The sequence below is a fragment of the Pseudopipra pipra genome, chromosome 6 (assembly GCF_036250125.1).
Source record: "Pseudopipra pipra isolate bDixPip1 chromosome 6, bDixPip1.hap1, whole genome shotgun sequence".
Classification (NCBI taxonomy): domain Eukaryota; kingdom Metazoa; phylum Chordata; class Aves; order Passeriformes; family Pipridae; genus Pseudopipra; species Pseudopipra pipra.
Window position 1 is genome coordinate 8,171,028 of NC_087554.1, and position 18,358 is coordinate 8,189,385.

General features: G+C 52.3%; 1 protein-coding gene across 2 annotated transcripts in view; it reads left to right on the forward strand.

Annotated features, from left to right (window-relative positions):
• The window catches only part of PLCB2 (phospholipase C beta 2), a 48,025-nt gene that overhangs the window by 6,800 nt on the left and 22,867 nt on the right, over nucleotides 1–18,358 (forward strand). Inside the window, exons 1-7 of one of the 2 annotated variants that reach the window (XM_064659955.1) lie at nucleotides 1,973–2,570; nucleotides 5,928–6,005; nucleotides 7,568–7,636; nucleotides 14,814–14,954; nucleotides 15,624–15,703; nucleotides 15,968–16,021; nucleotides 18,086–18,161. In XM_064659955.1, the coding sequence (XP_064516025.1) occupies nucleotides 2,487–2,570; nucleotides 5,928–6,005; nucleotides 7,568–7,636; nucleotides 14,814–14,954; nucleotides 15,624–15,703; nucleotides 15,968–16,021; nucleotides 18,086–18,161 (582 nt within the window). In that variant the 5' untranslated portion in view covers nucleotides 1,973–2,486. Of the gene's footprint in view, nucleotides 1–1,972; nucleotides 2,571–5,927; nucleotides 6,006–7,567; nucleotides 7,637–14,813; nucleotides 14,955–15,623; nucleotides 15,704–15,967; nucleotides 16,022–18,085; nucleotides 18,162–18,358 lie in introns of those variants that run through there. The other variant, XM_064659956.1, reaches the window with a different exon arrangement.

Here is an 18,358-nt window from a genome sequence, read left to right on the forward strand (position 1 = left end):
GAGGAAGAGTGGTTGGAATAAGCAAGCGCTGCTCCCGCCCGCTCCGATAGCAGAGCTGTGCACGGAGGGCAGGACTGCTGCTTCATCCTATTGCTGCTCCATCAGCCCCTGTGGGGACAGAGGCTCCCACACAGCAGGCACTGGGAAATGGAAGATAAGGAGGCTGGGCTGGGCAAAAAGGAGGGAGCTGCAGCTTTGGGGACCAGCTTTGTGCAAGCGGGACCTTGATGCTGTGGCACCGTGTGGCCTCGCAGGACTTGGGCACTGCTCTTCATGCTGCTTGTGTTTGGTTGGGTCTTAATTATTATTGTTTTATTTATTATGTGATTATTTTAGGGGTTTATTCCTTAGGGAAAGCCGCCCTTGAGTGACATGTGAGCAAAGCTGTGGCAGGATTCTTACTTCCTTCAGGTTGGTTGGTGAGATAGAGAAAGCTGTTGACTGTCCTGGTCTGAGGGAAGGCAGGACAGGAGCAGCTTTTCTGGGAGGTCCTGCTTCTGGCTGGAAGCACCCTGGGATCACAGAGCTGTGATAACTGTGCTAAATATCAGACAGGCCACTGGATCCAGTAGCTGTGACTGATCTCACCTGCCCTCAGCAGTACCAGGTGGCAAAGCTCATCCCACCTCTCACTGTGACCTCCCTCCAGGGCCTTCCTGCAGTGCTGTCAGTGTTCCGGAGGCTGGGAGAACAGCACCTCTGAGCAAGATTGATGCTCTCTGTCCCTCCCCCTGCTGCTCCCTAATTCAAAGGGAAGAAGCCCTGGAGCTGCTCTGACCTTGGAGAAGGGATCAGGGGAGGGTGGAGAACTTTCAGTCCTCGTTGACCCCTCTGTCACCTGCTGCTTCTCTGCTTGGGAGTAACAGCATTCCCTGAGTGGGGGATCCTGTGACCCTGCCGTGGCTGGGCCTGGAATTCCCCAGTGACCCACATGGCACGTGCAAAGGAAGCTTAATGCCACGGGTGTGACTCAGCTGTGAGGCCAGAGGTCTGAGGAAAAGTGCAATGTGTGTTAGTAAGTGCATAAAACACAATGAGAGCTGGAAACATGGAAGCTCTTATTCCCAGTTTGCTGTACAGATAAACCCTTTAAGGACATGTACAAAGGATGTTGGGTTTGTTCAGGGTTCTCTGTTTCCTTTTCAGGAATCTCTGATTCCTGCCTTCTTTGTTGTTTTACAACTGGAGAACTTGGTACAGTACTTAATCTCTCCTGCCTTGTGCCACTAACACCTGAGAATGCCCTTAGGATTCCTTCAGGCTGCATTCCTGGCTGTCCAGGCTGCTCCAAAGCACCAGACTTACCCAACTGGGTCCATCAGGGCTGGGAAGGAGGGAATAAAACCTGCAGCTGGCTGCCGTGGCACAGTGGGGGGGCTGTCCCCCTGCTCAGAGAATCTGTGCTACCTCTGACAGCCTCTTGTCCCTCTTGAGCACTGACAAGTGCCACACCCCAGCTTTTATAGGAGACAAGGATGACATCCCACTGTGTGTCTGGGAATCCTTTCCAGCCAGAGTGGCACAGTGATCTCCACTGCTGATGAGCTGTGAGGCTCTGCCTCTGACCAAAATAACCTTACCCATGTTGGACCTTTCAGAAGCCGCTCCTGGGGAGCCAGTGCCCATTGGCCACCAGAGCCCCTCTCCTCCTTTGCTGCCCACACGGAATTCCTTCATTCCAGGGTCAGGAGCAGGGACTCCTTGGCCCTGTTTGCCTTTAACCTCTTCTGCTTTGGGTCACTTCCCTGCAGCCTCGTCACTACAATCCCCCCTCTCCCACCTCTCCCATTCTGTGTCCCACAGTGTCTGCCACAGACTCAAGTGAGTCCAGAGAGTAGTGCAGTTCCTCGGGACTCTGGGAATGTTTTATTTCCTCTGGGGAATTTCCAGCTGCTCTGCTGGTCTGTCTCACTTTCTGGATGACGTTCAGAGGAGCCCGTAAGAGGAAGGCTGGACAGTGCAGCGATGGAGTGATTCCTTTCCCGGGATATCTGGCCCATCGCGCAGAGGGGGCAGTCCGCCTGCGGCCAGGGCCGGGCCGCTCGGGACCGCAGCTGCCGAAGCAGCCGGAGCGCTGCTGGCAATGCCTGCACTCCCTCAAGAGAACACTTAAGGAAGTTGAGCTGCGGAAGTGGAGCGAGCCGGGTGCCTCACGAGCTCCGCTCCGAGGAGCGGGTCCCTCCGGAGGCACAGCGGGTGCCCGCCCGCCTGCCCACGGGCACCTCGGCCACCGCCTGCCTCGCTGGGTGCCCTGGGGTGAGGCTCTGCTCGCCTGGAGAGCTGCTGATTTACAATGCAGATTCCTCGCTCCCTGCCCCTCCTGAGCTGGGCTGGGATATAAGAGGCTGTTTGCTCTCCGATGCCAACAGTGGCCATGGCAGAGCGCCCTGCAACGTGAGAGGCACAGATAGAGCAGAGGGGCCGAGCGGGAGCGGAGTGTGCGGCTGCCCTTGCTCCTGGAGGCTGAGAAGCACAGCAGCGGGACCATGTCCGCGCTGACCCCCGTGCTGCAGCCCCCCGAGGTGAAGGAGTACCTGTGCAAGGGCGAGCGCTTCATCAAGTGGGACGATGTGAGTACTGGGGCTTGGCTTCCCCACACTGTGTGTGCGGTGGCCCCGAGACACCGTGGTGTGGTCAGGGTTTGTGGGGAGCCTCAGTGTGCTGGATGGGACGTTGTGTGTCCCACCTGAGAGCAGAGATCCCTGCGTGGGGAGAGGGAACTGGGAAGAACAGGAGAGCTGAGGGCTAAAATCAAGGGCACTGTGTGTGTGAGGGGTTGGGGATGTGGCGGCTGCACCTCTGGTTGGGGACGATGGAAGCAAACGGAGTGAGTGTGCAGTGGGTCTGCCTGTGCAGCACTGGGGTGGGACCCAGGGTCCACCCTTGAGGAGGATCCCGCTGGGATCTCCCTGGGATGAGAGGCACACACATCACGTTTGTGTGATGTTGAGCCTGGATTTGGATTGTCCGGAGGAGCCCGAGGGGTAGGATCTGCTCCAGAGCTGAAAGGGCTCACTGTGCTTTGCAGACAGAGAGGAAATCGGGCTCCAAGTTGCTTCCTCTTATGGCCCTATTGCTTGAGTGGATCAGGGGGCTGTGGCCTCCCACGCCTGCCCTGCTCCTGGCTCTGGGAATTCCCAAGTGCACAGTGACAGCGTGGCAAAGGGCCTGTGCTTTGACAGGGCTGGATCCTTGGGGGTGCTGCTCTTTCCAACTCTGTGTCCTCTACCTTCAAAGCAGCCGGTTTGCAGTCCTGCCCTCCTGTGTGAGGGGAAGAAAGTGAGGAGCAGAAGTTAATTTGAACATAACGGTTCCCACCGTTGTAAGGAGGCAAAGCAGTGTGTTCACCCCAGTACCCACACACCTGAGCAAGAGGTGGATTGTCTGCTGCTGAGCAGGGATGTGAGAAACGGGGGGAGCCCAGGTTGTGGTTATTCACCAGGATCTGGGGACACGCTTGTTGACGTGTTGCAAATGAGATGATCAGAAGGATCCTCCAGCAGCAGTGCAGGAGGGATTAGTGCTTTTGTGGGTGTGAAGCTGGAACAGAGTTTGAAGTCCCAAGGCAGTGTGTGTGGGGGGGTAGATCACTTGTGTGCAGCATCAGCACAATGTCCAGGGCACCAAGAAATGAGAGGGCAATGTGCTGTGCAGCTGGCAGAGGGGATGTGTGCTGAGGAATACAGGTTGGAATATCACTGCCAGTTACTCCACTAGCAGTACATAAACAGGAGGATGACACCAGGGTCCAGTGGAAAGTGCAACCTTCCCCCTCCTTCCCGTGGGCCCACTGCCTGCAGGGTGCACTTGGGGCTTCTTGGAATTTGAACAGGGATCTGGTTTCTGAGAATAACAGTAGCCAAAGTTGTCTCAAATTGCTGCTGACTTTATGCTCGGTCCTTGGAGGCCATTCTCCCCAAAACTTGAAGCTGTTAAGTACTTCACTGGGAATTCCTGGGATAGGCTCCCTTGAAACCTAAGGTGGGCCAGGTTGGGCTTCCAAGACCCACCAAGTGTTTATTTGCTGCTGTAACCACTGGAGTTCGTGAGCTTCATTTCTGCCTGGATCTTTCCTTAAAGTTTACAAATTTGTAAACATTCCTAAAAGGTTGCCTGAGCTAAACAGTTTGGAGGCTTGGTCTCCACCAATAACAAAGGCTTCTCCATAAGTGGGCTGTTCTGGTCACGTTGCTCCATCACATCGAGCTTTCCCAATCCAGGGTGAGAGCAGGCTGCAGAGGGTGATGGGGAGAGCTCCAGACTGCAGGATTGCTGTGCTTTAGAACCCCTGAGTGTTGGTTTTCTGTCTCTCTTTGTGTTGACCTGGCCATGCTGTTGGCAACAGTTTGGAACTCCTTCCACAATAAGTGGGGCAGAGGAGTGAAGGTAGATCAGATTGGGCTCTTACATCACTCTGTACAGTTTGGGACTAGACTGGGGGCTTCCAGCAAAAAAAAGCAAACCCACACTGTTTCTACAGAGCCCTCACCTTGTCCAGCTTTTGTAAGGCATTGTCTGGAGGAGAGGGCAGTGGATCCCTGATGAGCAGGGCTGTTCTGACCTGGCCCACAGTTCCTGCAACACCTTGGGGTAAGGAGCATCTCTGCTTTGGTCAGCACCCAGCAAACTGCCAAGCGGGCTGAAGAGGACATGGACAGTAGTTTAGTTCAAGAACCAGCTTGGGAACCCTTTCAGAACCCCAGGGAGGGCACAGAGTAGTAGGTGACCTCTTAAGTGGGGCAGATGTGTGTGGGTTTGCTCTGTGCTGACTCTTAGCCCTTGTAGTAGAAGCAAAACTGTTCCTATCTCTGCAAGACTCTGGACGACAGCATTTTAGCAGACACTGCTTGCTTTCTGCCCAGAGTCGAACCCCACAGTGTGAGCAGCTGCCAGTGTGGCTGCCGGGCCATCTTCTGTAGAATCCTTATTCCTTTTGCTGCCAGGAGCCCCCCCGTAGGAGACCCTGCCGGCACCCCAGGCTGGCACAGCCCTGCTCAGGAGCCTCCCTGCAGCCTCAGCTGACCTTCAGAGCTGCTCCATGGCAGATAAGGCTAATCTAGAACATGGCACAATGCTCTGGGTAAGAGCACAGTGCCTGTGCTGCTCCTCATGGCTTGTGGTCACGTGTGCAGGGAGCCAGCCAGGAGCTCTGGGGACATGGACATGGTGCTGGGCAGGTCGGTGCTGTCCCAGAGCTCTGGGAACATGGACATGGTGCTGGGCAGGTCGGTGCTGTCCCAGAGCTCTGGGAACATGGAGATGGTGCTGGGCAGGTCAATGCTGTCCCAGAGCTCTGGGAACATGGAGATGGTGCTGGGCAGGTCAGTGCTGTCCCTGGAACAGCAGGAGAACAACAACAGGGAGTAAGAGGAGCACATGTGATGGGCTGTGCAATGAGCAGCTCATCATAACAAAGTTATTGGATCTGGAACTGGAGGTCCCTGGAAATACTTTGGAATAAAGAATGAGTTCAGTGTCAAACTGACAAACCCAAGTGACAGGTACAATGTCCAGATTTCATTACTGGTTTCATCTCAGCAGCTGGGTGTTTCAGCTTCATGAGTTGAATTTGGAGCCTTCCCAGAAATGGCTCATAGGCCTTATGATCCTGTCTTGTGTGGCACCAGAGGGCAAGTGCAGTGAGGAGTCTTCTACAATGAGTGAGTGAAGGGGCTGGGACACACAGAGGCACCAGGAATCCTCATCCCTGTCTCCAAAGAGCTCACACTGATTCTTCTCTTAGCACAGGCTTGCACAGGAGATGGGAATGGATCTTATCTTGTGGGTGTCTCCACAGCTGCTTCTTCCACAGCGTGTGCACAGCCAGTCCATGGGGCTGTGTTTGCACTGGGAACCTCGTGTCCCATGGTGGGTTCTCCAGTTCACCCCAGATGCCAACCTTCTTCCTGTGTTTTTTTTTTGATCAGGAAACAGCAAGTGCTTCTCCCGTGATTCTCCGAGTGGATCCGAAGGGCTTTTACGTGTACTGGACCCATCAGAACAAGGTGAGCTCTGACACTGCACCCCTTGGGCTCCAAACAGCCCGTCAGGTCTGTGTGAGATGAAAACACCCCAAGTGCTGAGTCCTGCACTCAGGAACAAACTGCCCCAGCCATTCCTCTCAGCAGGAACACCCCACAGGGGTGGGAGTTATTCCGTGGCAGGTTTGTCTTCCCAGTGCCAGGACAGAGCAGGAGGTGAGGCTGTGAGCGTGGCCTTTCCCTGCCTGGCACGCTGGCATCTCACTGCTGCAAAGCTCCTTGGGTGTCCTTCAAAGGGCTTCGTGGAGAACAGTCACGGTGATATCCCTGTCACCCAAAGGGTTCTTCAGCCTGGACAGTGGTCCATTAACTGACTCACTGGGGCTTTAGACATTGTAATTAAAAAGCCCAGAGCAGTGACCGTGGTGCTGTGGTGCCCACGTGCAGTCTGGAGGGCGGGGAGTGCCCAGGGCGCTGTGTCCTCACCGCTGGAGCAGAGCAGGGGCCACAGCTGCTGCAGGGGAGGGAGAGGCAGCACGAGGGAAGAGTTCAGTTCCTCACTGAGGAGCAGCAGCGAGTGGTGGGGAGCTCTGGCTGAGGGAGGTGGAAGGCTGGGCTCACTTCTGCTTTCCAGAACAGGGCTGTGGTTCAGCTCCACTTCCTCCCCCTGACCTACATGCCAAGGCAGATGCAGAGACAGAGACGGTCCTGCACAGGCCCTGGCCAGGGACCTGAGGGGCTTTGGGGAGCTCTGTCTTTCCAGGAGGTTGTGCCCAGTGCCAGCTGGGCCAGGCACTGCCAGAGCCGTGTCCTCCAGAGCAGTGTCACGGGGCTGGGGACTGTCACACCCCTCGAGATGTCTCTGTCACTCCCATCCCCCTTTTGAGGTCTGCTCCGGGCGGTAGAATTTCTGCTGTAAGGGTTCCAGCAGGGAGAAGGGGAGTACAAAGTGAGGCAAAGGGAGCTGGTGTCCCCATGGAAAGGGAGATATCTCACTGGGATACCTGGAAAAGGGGCTGGGGGAACGGGGGAAAGCTGCCACGAGGGAACCCAGACTTGATGGGGGGGGGTCTCACATTCCTGGAAAATGCTTTTGATTAACTCCTAAAGTCAAGTGAACTGCTTTTGCACTAGGGATTCAGAAAGGAGTGGGATTAGGAGTAAAATTCCCATCCTGCTGAACAATAAAATGGGGATACAGCCAGAAGACATGGTATCCACATTGTTCTGTGCTGGGATCTTGGAAAATAATATTATCTGCTGCAACAAGTATAATTTGTTCTCCAGACCCACAGTGAGAAGAAAAATTAGTAACAGAGGAAGGAAATTCAGGTTGGATATTAAAAGAACAAACAAGAACATGACAACAAGCCAGTAGTGGGGATGTGGAGGGGCTGCCTGGGGAAGGCTGTGGAGAGTCTTCCATGGGAATTGCTTCCCTCCCTGCCTTGTTCCTGCTGGGACAGCTCTTCTGCCGGGAAAAGCACTGGCTCAGACCTGCCTTGCAGCTTCTGGGGGCTCTGGGATGGAGTGCTTTCCTTCCTCCTTTGCCCTTCCTCATCTTCCTTGTCCTTGTTCTCTTGTAGGAAATGGAAATTCTGGATATCACCAGCATCCGAGACACCCGAGTGGGGAGGTTTGCCAAAATCCCCAAGGTGAGTCCACAGCTTCTTTCTGTCTGATGTTCCTGTGGCAAAGATAAGGCTGTCTGGGGCGTTGGTGGAAGCTCAGGCAGCTTGTCCTGGATTTCTGTGGGAAGAAGGTGGAGGGGATCTTACCTCCTCACATCACAACTATGTAAATACAGAAAAGCCATCTTTACTCCTGTCCCTGAGCTCCCTGGGGTCCTCTTTGCACCCAAAAGAGGCACTTCTAGACTATGGTAGAGGAAGGAATATCAACAATTCCCTTTCCAAGTGCCCTGCTGCCTTGGGAAGTCCTGCTGGAGACTGTGATGCTCCTGCACTGAGTCACTGGAACTGCTCTTGTGCAAGGATGCACAGGCTGGGTCAGGGCACCCCCAGACCTGAAGTTACAGCGAGATTCCAGCCCTGTGTGCTGGGATTTTTCCCTTTAAAGGGAAGAAAATGCACTTTCAGAAAAAACAGTTTCTTTCTTTTTTCTCCCCCCCCCATAGTTTGACATGGTGTGCTTGCAGGGTGGCATATGAAGGGAAGCACGTGATCAGGGCTTTGCTCTTGGTCTCAACTGTAATTTAAGCTTCCTGCAGCAACGTTGTCCTTGTTAGGACTTTTTTCCTGGGACTGTTTTTTGGGTTATTTTGAACTTTTCCATGTATGGAAAAGGCAAGCAGAAAACTGCAGTGAAGGTGGAAAGGAACCGAAGGAGTAGAGCTGGTGGCTCCTGTGCTGACACAGGTGACTGTCTAAGGCACAAGGAGAAGATTTTGCAATATCTGCTGAGCCTTTTGCATAAGTCCTGCAGCTGTTTTCTCAATCTGCTCTGAAAATGTCTCTTCAGAGCTCCCCGAGACCAGTATTTCTCTAAACACCATGTCAGGTGGGTGCTGAAGGCACAGCAGAGCTCAGGAACAGCACCCCTGTCCCTAGAAGTCATAATTCCTTCTAAGAAATTGGATTTCTCCTTGAAAATTCACTTGAATGGAACATATTTGAGTTTTCAATGCACCTAAAACTTTGTCTGCAACTTGTTTTGTGGGAAGAGTGTTTGAAAAAAAAGCTCTCTGGATGTTGTTTTTTCATTTGGGAGGATAAAATATTTGGGGCTGGTAGAGTTGGTGCCACACTCTGGACAGGATCCCTAAGGAAAAGGCCAACTTAAAGGAGAGGTATGAGATAGTATTTTCTGGGATAGTAAACTTTGAGGAATAACCTGTTTACAGAATGAATTGGGCTTTGATGTAGGTGATAAATTGCTGGTGGAAGTCTCGAGGCCACGGGTGGATGTCCTGGTGGCAATAGGCAGGAGAGAAATGTCCTAGATTTTAGCAATTAATTAGGGAAGACTAATTGGAGGCTGCCAGGAGAAGATAGAGTTTGCCAATGGTACTGAGTTATTTGGGGTAATAAAGTGACGCTGATTTGTAGGAAGACCTTGAATTGCTGATTGAATGGATGATCTGGTGAGTGATAAAATTCATACAGATAAAAATCAGGCAGTGCAGACAGAAAAAATCCCTCACCCTTCTGCAATAACTGGCCCTGAGGTGACTGTTGGTACTCAGACACTCCGTGGGTGTGTGGTACAGTATCAACACTGTTCAGCAGGATTGCCCCAAAAAAGTAAATTGTATGTTAGAAATGATAAGGAAATTATTAGGAAATCCTGCTGCTGTGTGCACCCCCAATGCACCCATAATTCTGGGCTGTTCTAGTGTCCTAGAACGAGGGAAGAGCTGGAAAAGGTAGGGAAGAGCAGCAGGATTAATAAAGGAACCAAGTGGCTGCTGTGGGAAGAGCATGTGAGTAGGAGGGACTGTGATCTGGCAGAAGGGAAAAGATGAGGGGGATGTGGAGGAGGATTGTGAGTGCTGGAAAACCAGGAGTTGAATGGAGGAGGTGAGCACGAAGCACTCACTCGGGGTTTGAAGCAGCTCCTCAGGGTTTCTTCCAGTGTGAGAGTCCACATCAAGGGGAGGTTTCCAGAGGCAGGTGTGGCACAAGCAGGAGGTGCTGCTGTCCTGCCTGGTGCCACCGTGCCATGAGATGCTTCCTGCCCCAGCCCTGGAAACCTCTGTGAGTGCAGAAAGTCGGGATGAGAAGGAAATGCCCTTGGGGGTTGCTGAATGTGAGCTGGTGCCTCTGGCTTGGGAAGCTGCTGCACCCCGGCTCGCTGGGAGCTGCAGGGAGGTGTCAGGGAGGGGTCGGTGTGTTTGCCCTGTCCCTGTGCTTTTCCCCAGGCCCTGGATCTGTGTCTGACGGGGGAGCTGCCATGTTGCAGCCATTGTAACAGGCCAAGGATGGTATTTTACAGTCTGGGAAATGACTACAGCTCATTTTTGATGAACAAGGAAGCAAAAGTCAAGCACCAAGGGATTTATTAAGTATTCGATTTATAAAGTATTCTCAGCAGGCAGAAGTGATGCACTTGATGACAACCTGTGCTGTGAAAATCCCGAGTGCTTTTTGAATTCTGCATTTCACAGGGACCCTTCGTTTGAAATAAGTCCCCTTTGTATTTCAGGGAATTTTCTGGCATTTCTGTGACAACATGTGGTCAAATGCACTAAGCTGGCTCCTTATCCACCTTTCCCATAGGGGATGCTGGGAGGTCTTGTGTGGGCACTGAAAGAGATGTTGAACCAGAGTGGTGGGAGATGTGTGCCATCCAGGCCTGGAAAATTCTTATTTACACGTGGCTGTGCTGTCCATGATGCTTCTGGCTCAGAGCCCTCAGGGGTGTGTTCAGCTGCCTTTCCCCAGAACAGAATTTCACAAAGGAATGCAGAAAGCAGGGAAAATGTCTTCACAGGAACCACCACACCCTTCACATGGGGCAGCTGTGTCTGAGGCATCCTTACAAAGGGTATAAACATGGTGTGACAAAGCAAAGTCTGGTTTGGGGTGAAAGAATGTACACAGTGCTGTGTTCCCTGCTACGGAACGGAGGCTTGGAATGGTTGTGGGGTAGAACTGCTGACTTAACACAAACAGTTGTTTCACTGGCTAAAAGTGGAAGAGAAAGGGCTGATGGATCGTATTTAGGACAAGGAGAACAGGATCACAGCTGTAGGAAGAGCTTTGGGTAGCACCAGTAGCAAATGGAGCATCCTTTCCCCTTCCCTGTAAGTGATTCCATAGTAAATCCACAGCTGCTCTGAGGAAAAGCTTGTGGCCTGGTTTTCCTACTGGACTGTGACTGAGGGAATTCCAGAGAAAGGAAAGTGCCCCTGCTTTCCTTGGCAAGGGGCTGCGCAGGTTTGGGCTGTGGCTTGAGGGTGGAACATGCCCTGAGCTCTCCAGCCCCATGGCAGTGACGTGAGTCTCCCTGGGAGTGAGATTCCCTGTGGATGTGGGGAGTTCCCTGCTTTCAGTAGCACTTTCCCACCACTGCTGAACAGGAGGTTTGGGGTTTTCCTTTGTGACCTCCACACACAGCGAGAGGAACGACACCAAAGCGCCCCCGCGGAAAACCACTTGAGAAGGGCCCCGCTCCCTCCCGGCACGGGTCACGGACAGGCCCCATCCCAGGGCAGCGGGGGCTGGGGAGCAGGACATGCCCAGTGCGGCATGGAAAGGGAGTCACTGCGGGCTGGCAGCAGGAGGAGCCCCCTCCCAGTGGGAATGCTGCTCTCCTGCCCTCCCAGCCTGCCAGGGTTCCCCTGCTCCCCGCTGTGGGAGCTCCTCCCAGAGCTGCTCCGTGGTTTTCCTTCACAGAAAGTTTCTCTTGAGAGACAGGGCAGAACGAACCTTGGCGTGTGTTCAAGAGCACTGGAGATAAGACTGAGCAGGGCCTTTGAAGAGCCAGGAGACAAGATAAAAGCTCTGGAGTGCAGTTCAGCACCGACACAGTCTGTTATTTACACTCAGGTCTGTGTTTGCCTTTCGGTAACGAGGGACAACAAGGGCTCCCCCATTTTGGGGGGTTTTGGAGGCACCAAGACCCCAGAACGCTGACAGAGAATGTAATAATAATTCAGGCCAAAATCCAGGATGTTTTAGGCCAGACTGCTGTGCTGTTGGCTGCTCCTTGGGGTTTGTTTAGATGTTTCAGGAGGCGTTGGCTTTGAGACAGGCATACTTCTCATAGGAACAGAAGTTGTACTTTCTGACTGTCATGAGGATAAACCACCTCTGTCCTCCATCCACATTCTGGTGTCGTTGAACCCAGAGATGCAGCCTGAACTGAACATGTGCAGGGAGAAAATGATACTGAGGGATGTCACACATCGTGTTTTGAGATGATAAAGTAGGAGCGAGTGGGAACGTTTAGGAACCACCAGGAGCAGCCACAGTGCCCTCGGAGCTGAGCCGTGGGCTGTGAGCCATGGGCTGTAAACACTGTGGGTGGTCAGTGGTTCTGCTGCAGCACAAGGGATGGGGCAGCTCTGGGACTGGGATTCAGCAACGTGTGTGAGCCCAGGATGGAGCTAAACCAAGTCTCATTCCAGCCCTCCAAGTAAAGAACGATCCCACGGGGCCATATGGAGACACTGATCCGTGTGTGTGCAAGGTACAAGCCTGTGGCTGGCAAAGGATTTATAGATGGGGGAGCAGGAGCTGAGCAGGAAAGGAGAGCAATAGCCTTGCTGGGCCCTCCTCCTGCCTCCTCCATCGTTGCACAGTGGGAGCTCTGGCACACGGGGCCGGGAGTGCCCGAGGACACACAGGCTCCTCCGTCCCTGGCAGTGTGTCCCTGTTTGATTCCAGAACCCCACGGGTTATTTTGTGCCTGTGAATCCGTGTGCTGCTGCGTTTTCCAGTTCCTTTAGATAAGACACTGAGAGCTGGGAGTGCTTCCCTGCGGGTTTTGGGCTGGTTGTGTCCCTGAGCTGGTTGGCACAGGGACAGGCTGGTCCTCCCCGCTCCCAGCCATCGCCTCCAGCTCAGGGGACAGGAGTGGTACCTCCAGAGTCAAAGGTGTTGGAAATTCCTCAGGTGCTTCCTTTTCCCCTTCTGGCAACCAAACAAGACCTTTCTTCTCCAAAAGAGAAGACTTGCTGTCCTGTCCTCAGTGCCACAGGACACAGATCTTTCAGGGCGCAGTGACCCGTGTGGCTGTGGCAGCTCCCACTGGCACTCAGCTCTGTCCCCTTCCAAGCAGAGAAAGGACCATCCCTCTCTGTCTTGCAGCTGGCGCTGGCTCTTTGTTTGTATTTGCATGAGAATTTGCTTTTCTCTGGACTATGGCTCTGCTCTGTACTGCTGAGGATTTTAGGGAAATCAGGAGGGTGGGATGTGAAATGGGAGCTAGCTGTGTTTCAGCTCTGCCGGTGGGTTGTTTTCTGCTTGTTTGGGGTTTTTTAAGTGGATTTGCTGAGCATGTTTCCCTTCTGATTTGCATGGCTAATATCCTTGTCCTGCTTTTCATGCAGCAATTCCTATTTTTCCTTTATGGCCTCCTGCAAGGTGACTGAGTAATTCTGGAGTGAAGCTGCAGTTCAAGGTGCTGAAGGAGTGCAGGTTGTGGAGGTTCAGAGCTCCTCGACACAGTCTCTGGTCCTCTCTCCCCATCTCCGTTGGGTGCTGGATCCATCCCTGCCTGGATGAAGGCAAAAGCTCTGGTGCAGCACTTGCCCTGCTGGGGCCATGGCTGGGCAGGAAGGTCTGGAGGGCCAGGTGACAAGTGTCTGCAGAAGAGCAGTGTGTGGAGAAGGAAGGGCTGGGAGGAGCCCCGGGTAACAAATACAGGAAATGAGTTCAGCACAACCACAAGTTCTCCATTGTCTGGGCCCCATCTCCTGTGCGGCCCTGGAGTGAACAAACACCGCTGGCTTTGCAGGATGAAAGTTAATTTGGAGTTAAAACCCCAACCCTCTGCTGCTGGTACTGAAAAGTGGAGCTCCGTGGAGGAGTTGCCACAAGCAGGAGAGGGGGGTGTTTCGGTGGTGCTCAGCTCTGCCAAGGAAAAGGGCTCACGAGGGGAGAATGAGCCACTGGAGAAATTCCCTAGCGGAAAATGGGCACATTTTCTGCTGGGTGAGTGCTCCCCCTTCCCTCCCTCCAAATGCTCTGGGATTAAGCAGGTTTCAGAGTTACTCCCTTGGAGAGGTGCTTTTCAAAAGGGAGAGACAGTGGTCAGGTGATCCTGATTTACAATCCAGCCCATCCCATTTTTCCTAAAGATGCCTGTTTGCTATAGATGTGTCAGAATTGCAAATGCTCCAGAAATTTGGAAAATTACAGTGGAAAAAAATCAGCAGTTCCTTATAAAATGTCTGTGCAGCTCTGTGTGTGTCGTGGTGCAGACACATGGTGCCTGAAGCTGAGCTCAGATTCCAGCTCCAATTTAACATCCCAGTCTGTCCTGCTCTGACAGTCCCAGATTGTGGATTTTGCCCTGTTTCTAAAGGAGCAGGTGCTCTGACAGTGCCCTGTTTGCTTGGACAGGGATTTAGACTGCATTTCAGATAATGAATTGCTGTGCTTTATTGGAGGAGTGGGAATTTTGTCTTTCCATTCTAAACAGCACCACCAGTAGAACTCTGGGATACCTTGGCTTAGCAACACCTCACGTAGGAATGCAGAAAATGCTGAATAATTTAAAGGATTCTATAAATACTTTGATATGGTGCTGAAATCCAAGTACCACTAATCGGATGAGCCTTATACTTAACAAAACAAATCCCTGGTGAGCCATTGCTGTAGGATACTGGAATTGCTATGGAAAAAAACCACTGTTAACAACTGACAACAGCAGAAAATGGGGCTTGGAGGGAGAGAGCCCAGCCCTGCAGTGACTGGGGTCCCAAAAATGATCTTTCTTGTGGAGGGAGGTTCCAGGTAAAGGTGTCATGCTAATCAAAAAGACTCTCCTAGTGTGTGTTTTGACAAAATCACCCTGTTACACACCTCTGGTGTGAGGAGGCCAAACTCTCCTCTGCTTGTCTGCACGTCTATCCCAGAGTTCCAGAAGGAATTTCTTTAAGGGCAGTCTCCAACTGTGCCTTTTTCAGACCAAAACAGTGTTTGTGGTGTTTGTCATGGGGGCTTGTCCCAGGTAATGCAGGTAATCCAGAATAAAGACAAAAAATAAGGAAAGCCAAGGAAAGGAAGATTGCCTTAAACAATTTTGCAACCCTTGAGGAGCTTGCCGTGGATTTGGGTCAGTGTTTGGATTGGGGCCTGGTTTTTTGGATGCAGCTTTTCCCTCCTTCTCCCGTCATCCCCCTCTGTTGTGTTTCTTTGGCAGTGCCAGAAGCTCCGAGAGGTTTTTAACCTGGATTACCCTCACAGCACCTTCCTGCTGAAGACCCTGACCATTGTGTCCGGCCCTGACATGGTCGACCTCACTTTCCATAACTTTGTGTCCTACAAGGAGAATGTTGGCAAGGTATTGGATCCTGAGAGCATGGAAGCACTGGGAACCGCTAAGGGTTGGGGCATTCAGTAGGGAGCAGGAAAGGAGAGGACCCTGAGCCCTGCTCAGGTTATAAACAAGCAGGTTTGTGCTCCAGTCAGGTGTGGTCCTCTGTAGTTCTAGAAACTTCTGCCCTGCATGGAGAAGGACCAGTAGAAGGTATTTAGTGAGTCATTGTTGTCCTTTGTGTGTTTTGTAAGGATGAACAGAAGCTGAGAAGTGGCAAAGTTTCAGCTGCTGGTGTCTGTAGGCAGGAGGAAGGTGATAGAGCCAAGCCCGGGGCACAGATGTTGGGATTTGGAGCCCAGCAGTATTGGACAGGACAAGGGGCAATGGTTTTAAACTGGAACAAGTAGATTTAAAGTGGATGTGGGAGGAAATTCTTCCCTGTGAGGGGGGTGAGGCCCTGGCACAGGTTGCCCAGAGAAACTGTGGCTGCCCCATCCCTGGAAGTGTCCAAGGCCAGGTTGGAGCAACCTGGGCTGGTGGAAGGTGTCCCTGCCCGTGGCCGGGGGTGGCACTGGATGAGCTGTAAGGTCCCTTCCAACCCAGACCATTTGGGAATTCTGTCCCCTTTCCATGTGTGCTGTGTGTGTCCCAGAGCAGTCCCATAGTGGCCTGTGGCCTGTGTGTGTGTTCCAGAGCTGGGCTGACGACATCCTGGCCATCGTCCGCAACCCCCTCACCTACAACGCCTCCCGCTACACCTTCCTGGAGAAAATGTGAGTGATCTGTTCTCTGAAACACCTGGGTCCTTTCCGTCTGTACTGGGAAAAAAGGCTTCTTAGCATCCAGGTCCCTTGGCAGTCTCCAGACCGAGGCCTGGCTCAGGCCAGGGTTAAGCTGAGGTTCTGCAGGGCCCTGATTTTCAGTTCACTGGTAGATTTTTTTTCCCAATAACATATTTTTTCTCTCTCCTTACTTAAAAGGATCTCCAAGATTGTACACATGCATTTTCATAATCTTGTTTGGTTCTTTTTCCACAGCCTGGTGAAGCTGAAGATGCAGCTGAATGCAGAGGGGAAGATTCCTGTCAGGAAGTGAGTGTGGATGTTTGTTTTACTGTGTGTTCAGTCAGACTAGAGGCAGAGCAGGTGGTAAGAGGATGGTTCCCAATGGCTTCAACTGCCCGTTTTTCCTGCATCTAAGAGGCAGAGATCATTCCCTCTTGATTGAGGCCATGGAAGGGCTCCTGCTGCACCTTGGTTCCTCCCCAGGAGCTGGCACATAATTTGGGTCAGGGACATAATTTGGGAAAGGGGACTTTGGCCTTCATTTACAGCAAGAAATGGCCTTAAACAGCCATAGATCTCACTTCCTGGCTGTTGCCAACAAATAATCAACAAAACCAAACAGCTCTGGTAAAATTCTGATCACAGATTGTTTTGCAAATCTGAGTTGATACCTGGATGAGGTGTAGGATCAGTTTGCCTTTCCTGTGAGGAGTTCTGGATTTGGAGAGCTCTTTGCTGGGCTCCCCAGCTCGCCTGAAGTGGGGCTCACTTGCTTTCATTTGTCTCCTTTTCTCCCGTGTGACCACTCCAGCTCTTCTCCACCGGTCCTTCTCCACTTCTGCCATCCCTCAGCCTGCAGGATATACATAAATTACCTTTTGTTTAAGAATAAGGAGCTGCAGACAGAGCATTTGGGAGGTTTTGAACGGCTCTGCTTTAGGGCTGAGCTGTGTCACAGCATCACAAAGGCGGGCACTGATCACCCCTAATAAACACCCTCCCCGGGGGGTGCTGTGTGGCAGAAGGTGCTGGATTAGGACTGTGCTGGTTGATTGGGCCCCTGGACGGCTGAGCTTTATTCAGCGCGAAACATTTGCTGTTATTTGTTTTCTAAACCACCTACCAGCAGAATTTCATTCTGTCGGAAACCAGCTATTCATCAAAGGGCTGTTAAAAATGTATAGGTCTATAATGAATAACACACTAGGGAAGAGTGCTTTGAATTGATCTTTAAAATGCAAGCCAGGGTAGCGTTGCTGCAGGGGGAACCGGCTTATTCCTCTGAAACAACGAGAAAGAATATCTGGTACAGGCTGTACCTCTCCTCAGTGCCCATTTCCTGCAGAATGGTAACAATTCAGGCCATTAAATAGTCCAGACTAAGAGCCAGACTTATAAAAATACTCAGTATCTCCAGGTGCAGATAAATGTAAGGCTTTCAAAACTCCATGTCTGAATTATTCTGAAAATTCCACGAGCATCTGCCTACCTCTTTAGACATGTAAATCCCTTTGGAATCATGCCAGGGCTACTTCAGTTTTGCCTTGCAAAGGGCACTGAGTTTGCATGAGCTGCTGCAGCCCCCCAGCACTCCCACCTGGCAGCACAGGGCACTCCCTGGTCCCTGTTTGCCTGTGAGCACCGGGGATGCCGGGAGCTTAGGAGAGCTGAGCCTCAGTTTGTCCACGGAGGAGAGCACAGTGCTGCTGCCTGGGATGGTCTGGAATGAGGGAGGGTTCAGTTCTTGTTCCTGCTCCACACTGCAGCTGCTTTAAGCTGAAGGTTTGACCCAGGGAATTGTGCCCTGCAGACCAGTCCCAGCTTTCCCCACTGGAAAGGAGCTTTGGTTCCTGCAGTAGTCGTGTAGTATCCTGGTCTCTGCCTGTGCAATGAGTTTGTTCCTTGAATTCACGGAAAGCCTCTGGTTCCAGAGCAGAGGCTTTCAAAGCAGCAAACGTGCAGAACGTTTGTTTGGAGTTTTTGAACGTTGCCTTGACTACAGAGCAATTCCCTGCCAGTGCCAGCTCCCACAGGGGATAGTGTCTGGTGGGCGGAAGTGTCCTGGGAATTGGTGACATGAGGTCTGCTGCCACAGGGAGCACCCCCAAGAGGGTGGGACAGGGATTTTAAGAGTCACAGGGCTCTTACAGAGTCCATAGCAGAAATACAGAACTTCTGCATTAGATCAGCAGTCGGAAAACCCTCTGTAGGTTTATCAGACTGGGTACCTCCCTTACTCCCTTGGAGAAACAGTATCTGTCTGCCCTGGTCCATCAGCCTCCCTCACTGTGCATTTGGAGTGTCTTGCACTGCCTGCAGCCCCAGCCTTCCTCTTTTCTGCTCCATTGTGATCCTTGTCCTCCCCATCAGTATTTTTCAGATGTTCCCTGCAGACAGGAAGAGAGTGGAAGCAGCACTAAGTGCTTGTCACCTCCCAAAGGGCAAGGTAAGGGTTTCTCTGGGTACCCAGAGGTCTTGCTGGTTTGAGAGGGATCCTTTTGCCTGCCCTGACTGTGGTGCCCTTGGGTGTGAAAAACCACCAGCCCAGATGCTCTCAGATGCTGTGAAACCTTTTCCTCACCATTTCCAGGCCTTAACTGCAGCCTGCTGGGGTCAGTTCTGGCTGTATTCCAGGAACACTTG